This window comes from Cavia porcellus, unplaced genomic scaffold, assembly GCF_034190915.1.
Source record: "Cavia porcellus strain 051 isolate PalLab524CR breed Dunkin Hartley unplaced genomic scaffold, mCavPor4.1 scaffold_21, whole genome shotgun sequence".
Classification (NCBI taxonomy): Eukaryota; Metazoa; Chordata; class Mammalia; order Rodentia; family Caviidae; genus Cavia; species Cavia porcellus.
The window spans coordinates 36,216,572-36,231,030 of NW_026947504.1; the positions used below are offsets into that span (position 1 = coordinate 36,216,572).

The 14,459-nt window shown below is 46.4% G+C and overlaps 1 protein-coding gene across 7 annotated transcripts in view; it reads right to left on the reverse strand.

Annotated features, from left to right (window-relative positions):
- Positions 1–14,459, reverse strand: part of Slc7a1 (solute carrier family 7 member 1) — a 73,145-nt gene that overhangs the window by 23,945 nt on the left and 34,741 nt on the right. For all 7 annotated transcript variants that reach the window (XM_063232568.1, XM_003477412.5, XM_063232571.1 and 4 more), the window contains one exon: positions 2,540–2,923. In XM_063232568.1, the coding sequence (XP_063088638.1) occupies positions 2,540–2,923 (384 nt within the window). The remainder of the gene's footprint in view (positions 1–2,539; positions 2,924–14,459) is intronic.

Here is a 14,459-nt window from a genome sequence, read left to right on the forward strand (position 1 = left end):
TTCCAAAGTGATCTGAACACAGATACAATCTCATTATTTGTTCTCATGCTAGGTGTTTTTCCAAAACCCAAAAATTTAACCCTCCTTTATCTGGAACAGCAATCAGTTATGAGTTCTGTCCAATAAGGCCACAGCCCAACAGAGGAAACTGGCTTCAGTGTCTCCCCTGTGCCCCCAACACACCCAACTCACTGCACTAGGGCCCCCAAGTCTCATCCTACTGGATGCCAGGAGCCGCCTGCCCTTTATCCCTAGTAGATCCCCTTTCCCATTTCTGAAGCATGGTTTTAAAAAGTTAGCTGGAAAAATTTCTCTTCACAGTAGCTAGGGTTGAGAATAAATTTCCATGAAACACGTTTGAGTTCTTACACAGGCAACTAGCATTCTGGCAAAGACTCTCTGTGTTGAGCCTGGAAGCAGCAAACATTTCATGCCCAGTGTTTTGTTTTACACCCATGTAAACTCTCTGAAACTATAACAGTGCGATTAGAACAGCTACATTCCTACTAAGGGACCTCAGTGCACGAGCACCTTTTGTTGTTATAAGTTCTAATGTTATACAGAAAAAATATCACAAATTTCCTTTTGGAACTCCAAACAAGCTCCATTGGCTCTCAGCAGATACTGCAGCTGAGAAAAGAGAAGGGCCCCACAGAGTCTGAGCTAGCTTCCTGGTGAAGCAGAGGTTGTGGCTCCTATCCACAAGAACATCAAGGGTCCCCTATCAGGATCCCAGAACCATGCAGCGGGTGTGGGAAGCACCCAGCATCACACACAGGGTCCCCCAGGGAACGGACATGGAAGCAAGCAGGAGCTGTGTGGCTTCACTTAGCACATCTCACAAGTTTTTCAGCAATATTTAAAAAAGCCTGCTAATAACAAATTTGAATGTCACCTGCATTTCTACTTCTGCGGAGTGGTCATGCATATGCTTTGCCAATTCTTACATTCAGGTGCTTCTTTCCTTTACGCTGATGTGGCCAATTTCAGTTACAATCACACAAAGAATACAAGAACCAGAGCACCAAGTTTTCATGGTACGTGTCTTGGCATTCGAATCTACTGTTTTTGTATGTAGAAGGAAATTTCTTTTCAACACTAAGAGCTAATAAATTTTCTATTAAATTGCTATAAAGGAGTCCTTGTTTAATAAATGGACAAGAGAAAGAGAACACATTTGTTTTTTGTTTTTGTATTTGTTTTGGGCTCTCTGTTGGGCGGCTCTTTTAACACTAATATCCAGCTTTGTGTGGAAAGGAATTCATGCCAGGATGAAGACATCACTGACAAAGCCCTTAAAAGAATGCAAGTACTCTCGTCTCCCTAATGTAAGGCTAAAAGAGCAAGCAAGATACAAATCTGCAATGGATATTGAGACGAGGAAAGAAATTGCTCACAAAGAAAAAATAACCAGGATGAGAGAAAAGAAAAATGAAGGAAGGAGAAAGAAAATACACACACACACACACACACACACACACACACAAACACGCACTCAATAGCTAACATAATTATACTACTAACTTCATTGAGGGGATCAGTTGGTGCTTATATTGGTTGATTAATTTTGCATGCCTGTATCTTGTAATCTGAGCAACTACTTTGAAGACAACAATATATTAACCATTGTTAATTTCCTATTATCCAGTTTTGAACTCTGTACAATTGTTTTTATTTTTGTTTACTTATCTTTTTAAAATAAAATAATACAAGTGCACTGGTCTAGACATTTTGCTTTTTAGACAGTTTTAAGGGGAAAAAATTATGGTCCCGTTAAAGACAAAGTAATTAACTGTTTACAACAGCAACATATCTGGAACCAGTCTCCACATCCTACAAGGCCATCCTCTAGTAACTTTATAAAATTTATATGGTATTTATTGTAAATTCACAAAAATTTGAACACTTTTACTCTAGATAGTAAACTCTTAAGAAATTTCTTACTCCCGTTTTATCTCTAACATCCAGCAAAATGCCCCACACAGGGCAACCACTTAATAAATACTACATTATTAAAACAAGGAAAGAACAAATGAAAGAAGAATATTCTCTGAGTTGTCAGGTTGGGTATTTGTACTTTCTTCTTTGTGCTTTTTATTGTATTTCCTAAGTTTTTCTCTGTTTTGTGATGTATTTAATAATCAGGAAAAAAATAGTACATGAACAAGTTGTTTTCCAGTTTCTTGGAAGCAGCTAACCAATTCTGTCTCTCGGGCTAGGGATGGACTCCTCACTGGCCTGGGTCACTTACCCATCAGCCATCGCCACAGTGACAGTCGCAGGCCGCAGAGAACCTTTCATAAAAGGAGAAGGCACTGGGGCTGGGGATTTAGCTCAGTGGCATAAGCACCTGCCTTGCAAGCAGGCAGTCGTGAGTTCGGTCCCTGGTATCGATAAAAAAGAAAAAGACAAAGAAAAGGAGAAGGCACCCAGTGTAGCAGTTGAGCTAAGAGGCTCTCTGGGGAGCAGGGGCACCCCAGGAGGTGGGAACACACAGGAAGGGGCAAAAGGCACAAGCTGCAGGCCGGCTGGGACTTACCTATGATGTAGGACAGGATCAAGTTCCAGCCGGTGACAAAGGCCCAGAGCTCGCCCACGGTCACGTAGCTGTAGAGGTAGGCGGAGCCCGTCTTGGGGACCCGAGCACCAAACTCGCCATAGCACAGTCCAGCCAACACCGAGGCCAGCGCAGCGATCAGAAAGGAGATGACGATGGCAGGGCCAGCGTTCTCACGGGCCACAGCTCCAGCCAGGACATAGACACCGGCGCCCAGCGTACTGCCCACCCCAAGGGCCACCAGGTCAAAGGTGTTCAAGCAGCGGGACAGCCGGCTCTCTTCCCTGCTGCAGTCCACCACTTTCCTCCGCAGCATCTGGTGACCAAGGTCACGCAGGACTTTGCACCCCATTGCACTGCTTGAGTCTGTGAGAAAAAAAACAGAAATAAAGAATAAAGGTGTTTCATCACTGCCACGGGCTTCTCCCATCAGCCTCACCTCGCATGCATTTGGAGCACAGGGAGGAGGTCCTTATAACCATTTTCTGCAAAGACATCTAAAATTCCTAGCATTCTACCACCAGGTGCCAGAAGTGTTCCCTAACGCAAACAGAAACAATCCCACACACCCAGCTGCTTTTCGCTGAGGCCTCCGGTCTTTGGATTTTTTTCAGTCCTCAGTGGAGATCCTTCTACAGGCAGAAGTTATATAGTACAGGAAACACCAATCAATGACATGTTTCTGCCCTTCGTAATCATACAGCTTACAGAAAAAACAAGATGTTATTTCAAGTATACTGTATTGTAATGGAAGGCAAACCAAACTGTACCTTGATTTAATTAAAACAGAGGCCTTGAATAGCAATGACAGTATTTTCCAGATCTTTCTAGGATCCTGTGAAGGCGAGAACTATGTTGTTTCCACTTTTAGGCTCCCACTTTTAGACCGGGGCCAGAACACAATAATGTGGAACTGTTTCCCATGACAGCTCTTTATAACTGCCAATATTCCAGCAAGCCCTGTCGCCTGTGCCCAAGTGCTGGTGAGTGTGTGACATGCTCTTGAGAACTCAGGAAAGATGGGACATATGCACCCACACACTGGCTCCTGTCATCCATGATCACATGGAACATGCCCCATGAGGGCCTCAGGATACTGGGCACACTGTGGGACTGTGATGGCTGGGCAGATCTCGACTGCTTTCCTGTGACCTACATGCCCATCTTTCCCAGGTGGCACCAACGTCTGGGGCAGACGTGCCAGCAAACACCCTCTGGGAAGCTGGCTTTCCCATTCCACGGCTACTCCACTGAGAACATGGTCTTATTCAGGAGGTCAAGGTCAGCAGCAACCCAGGGCAAAGCCATGCTGACAATACGACGCTGCTCTGGTTTATATCTAGATGTCTCCCAAGAGCCTCACATGTTCATCAGTGGGGCTTGTGGACGGTGACTGGATTGTCAGGGCTTGCTGTTGACTTGCTGTGAGGAGGTGGGGCCTGGTCAGAAGAGAGTGCGCACTGGGGGTCTACCCTGGAAGGGTTTATCTCCCTCTCTGACTCTCCACTTTTCTCTGGGCTTCCAGTCTGCTAGACCCCTGTGCTGAGTCATCCTGCCTTGGAGCTAATCAACTATGGACTAAAACCTCTGTAAGTTGTGAGCCAAAACCATATCTCTCCTCTTTTAAAATGTGGGCACTGGGGATTGTGTTCTAGCAACAAGAGCAGTGACTAAGACAGAAGCAAAGAACATTTACTCCTGTGATCCTTCTCTTCCCCACACCCCGGGTCTAATCACAGGAAACTACCAGATAAACCACAGCTGAGGGACATTCTGCAGCTCCTTCTCAAAGCTGTCAAGGCCAACAAAAACAAGAAAAACCCAGAACTGCCACAGCCAAGAAGCCCGCAAAGAAATGGGATGACCTAATGTAATGTGGTATCCTGTCTGGGGTCCTAGAATAGAACAAGGAGCTACAGGGGAAACTAAGGAAATCTGAATATGGTATGCATGTTAGCTGGCAACAATGTCCCAACATTGCTTCATCAGTTTTAAGATAGGTTACTAACAGGGAACGAGGTGCAGGATATATGGGAATTCTGTCCTACCCTCACCATTTTTATGTAAACTTAAAACCATTATCAAATAGTTTATTAAGAAACCACCAGCCATCATCTGCAGATACACTTTTGGCTACTATGTACAAAACAACAAAAATCACTGATTTATCATCTTTATCATCCCGTGATATCTTGCTCACCTAGCTCTGCTATAATTAAATGACTGACTAACAACCTTAGTAGAGAGTATCAGTCTGGAAAAGTCCACGCCTCTCCAACTACCGAAGACATTTCACCACCTGCCCATGCCGGGGTACCCACCAGGACCCTCTGGGTCGGGTGCCCCTGCCTGGTCATGTCACTGGCCCAGGTCACACAGGAACTAGGGATGGTTCTTCCTGTATTTTAGAAGAGAAAAACCTCAAGACCTGTAAAATTTTCAGTGACACCTTCAGTCCCTTTGTTACACAGACGAGGAACTCAGAAGGCATGGCTGCTAACTGCTCTTCTAGGGTCCTGGCGGCCCGCAGGTGGAAAGGAAGTGACATCCTGGTGTGCCAAGGTGGGAAGGAAATGGGGACTGAGTGTTGCTTATATAGTGTTAATGAGATAGGGGAATAAAAGCTAGTCAGTCTGAGGACACACAGAACAAGCAGGGGCATCAGTGGATCCTGAAAGTGTCTTTTTGCACCAACGCACTGGACTGTTTCTCAGAGCGTTCACACCAGTAGCAGATTCAGAGGTGTTTCAGCAAGGCAGGCACCAACGTCTGGAGAGAAGCGGCTTTCCTAGACAGTCAAGACGGGGCTCTGAGTGGCACAAGTCACTGCTGGACAACTGGGCCTGCAGAAGGTTCCAGAAAGCCCCAGAACTCTCTGAGTCAGTCCAGGGGCTAATTTCTTCCGGAATTGTTACACAATTTAACCTGCTTTGTCCAAGTCAAATTGTGAATCACACACACACACAAAAAACAATTAATGAATAGTTGCTTGGTTCAGTTTTCTGGCAGAGAACAGGCAACACTATGACACAGGGGAAAAGGCTGTTTCCGGAGATGTGTAAAGACGGCTACAGAGACAGAGAGCAGCTCGGTGGTAGTGTGCTTGCCTGCCTAGCATGCACAAGGCCAAGAGTTCAACAGTTGCACTACTGTTAATTTAGCTATAGGATGGACAGAGAGACAGACAGAGAGAGAAAGATCCTACCTGTTCCCTCCTCTCTCAAGGACATAAGGCATAGAGACCACAATCCAATAGCGTTTGCTTTCCCAGGTTTCACAAAGTAACTGATGAGCCCAGAAAGGCAAGAAGGGGTCACTCTGCAGTGTCCTCCCCTTTCTCGGAAGCATGTTGTTATCCCAGGCAGAAACTAAAGCCACAAGGCTAACCACACTGGGATTCTTAATGCAGGACCCATGGAGCCCAGACTTGCAAAAGGAACAGATGTCCAAGTCTCTTTGGAACAGAATATGAATGCAGTGATATGCAGTTAGGCCAAATGACCCACAGAGACATGCACGACCTATAGATATCCATGAGCCTGCGGCATTACCAGCACGGGCAGCTCCTGCCAGCAGAAAAGTCCTCTCAAAGAACTGACTTGCTTGTGTGACCACAATTCTACCTTCAAGCTGGAGAAGCCAGCTTATCAAACTTGATATATCTGGATAGATACAGACACTGGTTTTCAAACAAAATGTAAAAGGGGTGTATTTCTGTGAGACAACTGTAGCCACCTGGATGCAGTTTACTTCTGCACAGGAACACACTGGCTTGCTGTCTTTGGGCACAGCCCTCGGCACCTGGGAATGCTCTGTGCATCAGGATGGGGTGCACAGCAGGAACTCTGGCAGTAGACTAAATTCCCATTATTTGCACCTTGGCTATTTTTAAAGCATTGCTTGCTACGTACGGAGAGGATGAACTCAACTCTTCCAGAAGGCACTAGAACAAAAATATTGCTGGTCAGAGATGTAGAGCAGATAATGGGACAAACATAAATGTGTAAAGTTGGGTGATATTTCTAGATTCCGCCGTAGAAGAAAATGAGATACTTAACTATACTCAGGGGGTGCTTTAAGGAATATCCATTGTTTCTCCTTAGAATAAATTTAAAATCCTGTTCTCCAAATGGCACTGTGCACATTGTACCACATCCAAGCCTCCCTGCACACAATGAATCCAACCATGGAACCCCAGCATGACAGGTAGGGACAGAACTCCTGCTGTTGCTCTTCACCCCAGAAGCCGACAGAAGACTTTGTTACCCTGTCTTGTGGGAGGGACAATTTGTACAATGGTTGACACTTTTATTTGAGGTTTGACAAGTATCTTACAACACCCAGAGTCTCAGCTCCATCTTATTCTCTGGCCATTTATTATTCAAGGTCACTTGCCTTGGTGGTACTGTCTCAGAAGAGCAAAGAAAACCTATCCGTTTCCCACAGAAGTTCTGAATCCAAATTTTATTCTTGTAATCACTACCTAAAACGAGCAATAAAAGGACCCAATGGATCAGATCTTCAAAGACAAAGATCTCTGTAGGATCTGTTTTTAAAATTTCTGATAAAGGTAGGTGGATCTGAGTTGTATGCCTCTTCCAATCTCAAGCTTGAGCATTAATTGAAAAAGTCTACCTTACTGGCCTGAGGGAGGGAAGACGCACTACATTCTTAAATGCCATCCTAGAAAAAGCCTTTAACACTGGAATCTTTCCTAGGACTTCAGAATGGCCTTAAGTCACAAGCGACTGACTAGTGCTAGGTGGGATCCTTCTAAAGCAAAATTGATGACACTGTGCCCACCGTCTGTGGTACCCTGGGATGCCAGCACCCTGCAGACATTGTTTTTTTAACCTGGTACAAATGTCGTCTGTCTCCTGTCTCAATGATCAGTCACTTCAGCATCCTTAAAGCAAGATCAGTCACCACCACATAGCAGGCATTGAAGTACTACCCCAGGGGCCCCCAGCGGGTTACAGAGGGAGGGTACAGCTGTTTTAACAAGGAAACACACTGCACTCACAACATGGCGACCTGCCACCAAGGGACCAGGAGTCTAAAAAATATTCTAGGGTGATAACTCTTACAGGAGAGGAGGAAAAAGCTGTGTTGAAGGAAGTGACCTCAAAGCAGGATCCACTTCCCTCCAGATGTTAGGAGGCCCAGGTGCACGAACTTGAATTTTTTTTTTTTTAAGTCAGGGTGCAGATGGACTGGTAAGACACTAGGCTGGGATCAGAGGCAATAGGCAGAGTGTCACAAGAGTTCCAGGGAAGCAGCAAACAAAAGTGCCTAAAATTATCAAAGGACAGGTATGAAATGATCGCACAGGGATTCAGTTAAGCTTCCTGCTAAATTTAAGTATTCAAAGTCACTGTGCTCTTGAGGGAGAGTTCTAAGAGATTAAAACAAGTGTAAGTCCTGGGAGCCGCTGCCAGTTTGGAAAAGGGGCCGTCACATGGAGGATGGACCTCAGCAAGTTTAATACATGTCACAAGGAAAACTTTATTCACAAAAATCTAATCCATACACGATGAACAGAAGACACCAACTGATAAATAAAAAACAATGCAATCAGGGAAAGCATGAAGCATATGCTTGCAAATGCTGAATACAATTTAATTTAAAATCATCCTGGCTGGCATGAAATGGAAAAAAAAAGTAAGAAAAGCCTTCTTGTCCAATAATAGGAAAGACTGTGAAGAATTTATAGCAAAATATGATGAAATAATACAGCCATTAAAAACAAACATACAGAGTGGCTCCAGCAGCTGGTAGCCAAGGCAACGGGACAGAGGAGGAATGTGGGTCCAGCAGGACTCCACTGTCTTGAAGGCCCTGCTTTTCCACCGGGGACAAAACCAGTAACATTTCATCAAGAGCACAGGCATTGAGACAGAAGCTGCTCCTAGGTTTTTCCTGACTTCAAGCTACCGTGGAAGGCACGGTGCTGAGACCCTACACTCTCCTCAACTGCAGGGGCTGCAGGTGATGCAACTTCTCCAAGCCAGGCACCAGTGAGCACAAGAGCCAACAGATCACTGAAGTGCACAGTGCTCATGAGCCCCCACGCCTTCCTGACTTAGGCTGCCTCAGCCATGGCAGAAAGCCTGCCAGTGACCTGGACTGCCTCCCTGACTCAACAGGGGCCGACTGCAGAAAGTTCCCAGAGATGTCTATGTTCCCCAAACAGCAATGCTTATTGCAGCCCCTCACAGCATGCCTAGGACCCTACAGCAAACCCAAAAGCACATGCAGGGGTGCAGGAGCAGGGCCACGGGGACCCAGCCAAGGGGAAGGGTGGCTTCCAGGCATGGTGGGGAGTCAGTGAGTCAAACAGCAACTACTCAAAAGGTTCCAGCACAGGAGAGGCAGAGACCACAAGCGCAGCCTCGACTCTCGGTGGGTAAGAAACCACCAAAGAGCAGGGAAAACTGTGGTCCAGCATGACTTGAAATCTCAGCATCCAACATGCACTTTGCAGATGCCCAAATAAATAGCCCTCAGGGTGAACACTGACCAATGAAAGAGCCAAGCCAGACCTTTAATGTGTGAGTGTATGGCTGGATGGTTGTAGGTCAACCATTTCTGACAGCCGTAACTCCACAGGAACACACCAGCGAGCCCATGACAGCATCCTAGAGAATGTGGACAGCCATGGCTATGGGTGCACGGCCTGGAAATACCAACTGAGATTGTCTTTGGATGGCAGTACTTTTCTTTCTGTCCTTTTCTTCTGACCTATATTTGCCACACTGTTTACAGTGGGATGTGGATAACTTTGAAAATCAGAAAATAGTAGAAATGAAGAACAGCTGACATCCTGGGGCACCAGCCAAATGACAGGTCCTTTAACACTCTGTTTTATTTAATCTTCAAGTCACCCCCTCAAGCACGCAGCTCTTGGGTTCTAGAGATGAAGAGGCCCAGGCTTAACGGCACCCCAGTAACTCTTTACCCCTGGCTGCGTGTGGGGAAGTTTATAGACCGGCAATGCTGAACCTCACCACAGATCAGACACTTTCTAAAAACCTCTCCCAAGTACACAAGGCCTCCAGGTAGACATGGCCAGGAACCAAGCCTGCCTGCCTCCGAAGCCCTAAACTGCCTTCTGACTAGGATCTTGGGAGGGGTGGCATGGGTGGGTGGGGGCTGATGGCACAGTGGCCAGGTGGGGTGGATTACCCATTCCTCATCAGGTGGCCAGGCCTCTCAGACCTACTGACCCAACGCAGTGAACTCAGCTCGCTCTTCCAGGGCAAGGGCTGTGTTCAGTTGGCCTTCCATGGCCCCATCCCCTAGGAGGTAACACTGTATTTACTGGAGCATTACATACATAAGTGCCCATAATGGGCACCCAGCAATTACCAGCCGAGTTACCTTAAATTTAAAAACTAATGAGATACTGATTTTTGTTTTAGGACAATATCACCATTATTACCACCAAGTTAGGAGAGTTTTACCAGAGGACAGTCTAATAGCTCAACACTTGGCACAACTGGCCAAAGAATACCTTTCTATAAATGAATATATTAGTAGGAAGATGCTAGTTAGATTACAATCTAACCCAGGCAGCACAGTCTCGGTGCCAAGGCCACATTTACAGCCTTTCTTAACAGATAACTTCTGCTGTGGACTGAGCTCTCTTTCCACCCACCTCACCCCATCAGACTGTCTTTCCTGCTCCACTGGAGTAGCCAACACTCCAGCTACCCAGTCACAGTGAGACCCCCACTCACTGTCTCCAGTCACAGTGCTTAGAAATGTCAGTTTCCCCATCTGAACACTGCGGGGGACTTACAAAGGTTACACAAGACGACATATTAGCAGGCTTCGGATCTTCTTCAAATGTGAGGATCCATCGTTACCACCCCCATTGGTGGCCATAACTCCTAGTTTTTTTTCTTTGAACTCCCAGGCACACCCAGGTGCACACTTAGAGGACCACTTGAGCCCAGCAGTTCAAGATTAGTCTGGGTATCACAGTGAGACTTTCTTAAAAAGTAGATACAGAAATAAATAGAACTCAATTATAATCAGTGAGTTAGCCATCCCTGTCAGCTCTTGTCACTGGGGTCTTTATTCATCCAGGCTTTGCCACAGTTAGCATCCAAGTTTGTCAACTAAACTATACTTTGCAATGCTGTTTGCCCACATTAGAAAATGATATGAAAATAAGAAAGCAGAGGGAGAATTATCACGTGTATCTTCACGAACACGAGCTAAAACCCAAGAGATGTTTCCTCTGCTCAAGCCAACAGGATGTGAGTAAAGATTATTTGTGTCTCTCTGTGGTGTTTTCCACTGGCACGTGGGAGACGCCTGGCACTGTGTGCAGATATGTGGATAATGTTCATGCTCGCGGAGGGCAGAGCTCCTCTAACATGTGCCCCGCTGCCCATCTCAAGAGTCCACCTAGGAGATGCTGATAATCAGGAGTTCCTGGTACATGGAATTTCACTGTGCTTTTCTCTCTATTTGTGTCTGTTTGGAAATTTCCAAAATTAAAAGGAAAATGAAAGTAATTCACCGAGTGGGTCCAGAAAGGCATGACAAAATGCTGCCATCTACATGAAGTACCCCAGCTCACACCCCAGTCACAGCACTGCTGGGAAATGCCGTAAGTCACTGCCACATATTAACGAGTGAAACATTAAATAATATTTTTATGGGATCAGGTTAATCGTATGAAATTGTCACTACTTAATCATTTTTTATTAGACCTAAAAAGCGTCAAGGATCTGTAATGACGGACCCAGCATCAGGTCTTCCTAGCTGTGTGTTTAGATTCTCCCTCAAGTGGAGGAAATGAACTGAAAAGCCAACTATCTCCTAGGCAAGTCTGTACTGGAGATGGCAATGTATGTACTCCAGAACAGATTCCAAGGAAGGCTCGCAGGCTAATCAGAAGCTAGTGGCTACAGAGGGAGGAAGGGGCTGAGGGATGCGGGGAAGAGAGCCGCAGACAGAGGGACAAACTGTTCAACAGGGCTAGGTGAAATGGCCCCTTAAGAGAGTACTGTATGACCAACTGAAGGACTTGTACCTCTACTTACAAGTAAAACTTTTAAACTAAGCATATCAACAAAATAATTACTTGAGATAATTAATCTGATCATCTTGTGAAAGACACTGGAAGCAAAACTCGGACCACGGACTTCCAATTGCCTGAGGCCTGGGCTCTCCTTAGTGACAGATCTGTGTGTGTGCCTTTGGACAAGACAGTTTAATCTAACAAAGCACCCTGGCACACGCAAACGCCTTAGTCTACCATTTGTACCTGCCATTTGTTCCCAACCCTGCTTTTCCCTCAAAGAGCCCCAAGGCACGGACACACACACACACACACACACACACACACACACACACACCCCTCTGGTTACCATGGGAATTATCTCCTCAGTATATGTTGAGCACAAACAATCCCCAAGCAGGAAATGCCACATTTTATGGTAGGTCTTCTTGCCCTAGTCACAATCATACTACACTGGTGGCCAAAATCTCAGACACTCGCTGCAGAAGGAAAACATTTATAATCTGAAAGAAATGTCACAGCCCGGCTGGCACAGGCCAGCAGACTTGCCTGTCTAGACTTTAACAACTACCTGCCTTCTTCTCCCAGCCAGGAGCTTTCCTCTTTGTGCAATATATGTGCAGCAGGCATCCTACAAGATAGGAACAGGATAGCCTCAAATTCAGAGGAAAAATGTGATTCCACTGGCTTGAGATTCCTTCAAAGAATCAGGAAGTAAATGCTCAATGACTTGAAGGACAGTAAGTGTCAGAATGTTGGACTTCCTGATAAAAGACCAGCCGGCACCAGAGGACCAAGTAGGTAAAGACATTAAGGCCGGGATGCTAATCAAGTCTAACACAGCTCCATTACCCAAGGGTATCACCACCTGGTGGAATTCACTTTTCAATCTTCCCTCTGCAGGGACCAGGAAAGGTGACCTGCATTGGCCAGTCACTGAAGTGGCCCAGAACCCCAGCTCCTGTGACCCCTGTGTGGGCAGGGCCTGCAGCTTGCCTGGGGTCCAGAGAACATGGCAAAGGTGACAGGACATAGCTCTCATTGTTAGGCGGCCTTATGTAAGGCTCCACACATTGGCAGCTGCTCCTTCCTGGCTTGATGATGCAAGCAGCCAAGCTGGGAAAACCCCCATGGGACAGGCCACTGGAGTCCTCTGTGAGCTGGAGGTGGTCTCCAGGTTAGTCTGGTCAGCCTCAGACCTACACCACAAGGAAACAAGATTGGCCAATCCATGAGGGGGCTTGGAAGCAGGTTTCTCCCCTACTTGAGCCTCCACATAAAAACTAAGTCCTGATCACCAGCCCTCATGGGCTCCAAAACAAGCCCAGCTGAGCTGTGCTGACTCTCGACCCACAGGAACTGAGAGATGTGGCTGTTTTAAGGCATACAAAGTCACAGACTAATACCCAGTCCACACACTCACATGCAAGAACGGTGAGTTTAAATTCATTCTCTTGTTAAACAATCACAGAGCAAAAAGCCAGAGCTCCAAATGTTCCTTAAGGTTCTCTCCTTCAAAGATAGAGTCAATCCTTAACCTTGCCTAAATGACTTGAAGGGCATATATCAAATGGCTATTGTCCTTTAAAGAAAAAAACAAACAAAACAAAAACAAACAAAATGGTGTCTCTACCTGGGGCTACTGTTCTAGGACTCACAGGAGCCACAGAAAATGAGTCACAGTTGTCTGTGCCCTCATGGGCTTGGGGTCTGGGAAGGGAGGAGGCAGGGAACCATTTGCAACCATCTAGATGCACAAGTTGTGTTTCTTGTGCACCAGCTACATGCTCTGCCTCCTTCTAGGCGTTGAGAAACAGCGGGGACAGAACAGAAAAGCCCCCCGCCCTCACAGCCGGAGAAGACAGGATAGACAAGCGTGGTGAGGGCCGTGAGGCCTCCCTCCCGGAGACGCACAAGCTACTTTCCCCTCTGTCACCTGCTCTGTACCTTTTCTCCCAGGGAAGGATGAAGGTCACGGGGGTGAACTGCCCTGATGATCAGGCCGTGAATCCCCCCATTCACACACCAATTGGGATCTGCCCGAGGACCTCCCAAGGGCCTCGCCTACACGCTTGGCACCACTGGACACAGAAATACCTGACTCAGGCTTTTCCTTTGGGTATCAATGCTCAGTATCTGTGATAACTAACAAAAAAGATGCTCTCAACTGGTCTTTTAAGACAGCAGCAACACACATGACTTGTACAGGAGGAAGAAGTACACAGAATGAACTCAAATTGAAGCAAATTTACTCAGTAAAAACACCTGAAGTGAGAAGGAACCGAAAAGGCCTACACGGCCCAGCACGAGATAGCTCTGGTCTACACAGGCCATCCTCCCAGCTCCTGTCAGTGAGGATCTAATGTTACCCACTGTCTTCCAGAAAGCACACCAGGAAAGTCGGCACCTTTGTCTCTGACATTTACCAGGTTGCAACAGCCTATGGGTGTTGTATAGCCTATGCTGATGTATAGGGTAATCCTCCCCCCAGGAAGCTGGAGCTTACAGGGGAGGGGGCCCTCCTTGCTCCTTAATTCTCAACTCAAGGCAGCCTGCTGCGTCCCCAGAAAGTCCTAAGTCCAAAGACTTAAAGTCTAAAACTAGAGCAATAGTTTTTAAAAGTATTTTCACAGTGAAACCTTTTTACTGTATCTTAGGCCAAGCCCAACCATAAAAATCAGGTGAAACCGGAGCCCGTGCTATGGGCCACAGTTTCCATGGCCCGCCTCAATCTCAGCTCCAAAGGCTGAAACACCATGACCTAAAGCACGTGTTGCAGCCCCCAACCTCAAGAATAAACTCCTGCAAAATGTTCATGTGAAAGGGTGAAAGTGAAAGAGAAGAGGAAGAGGAATAGAAGCAAGACAG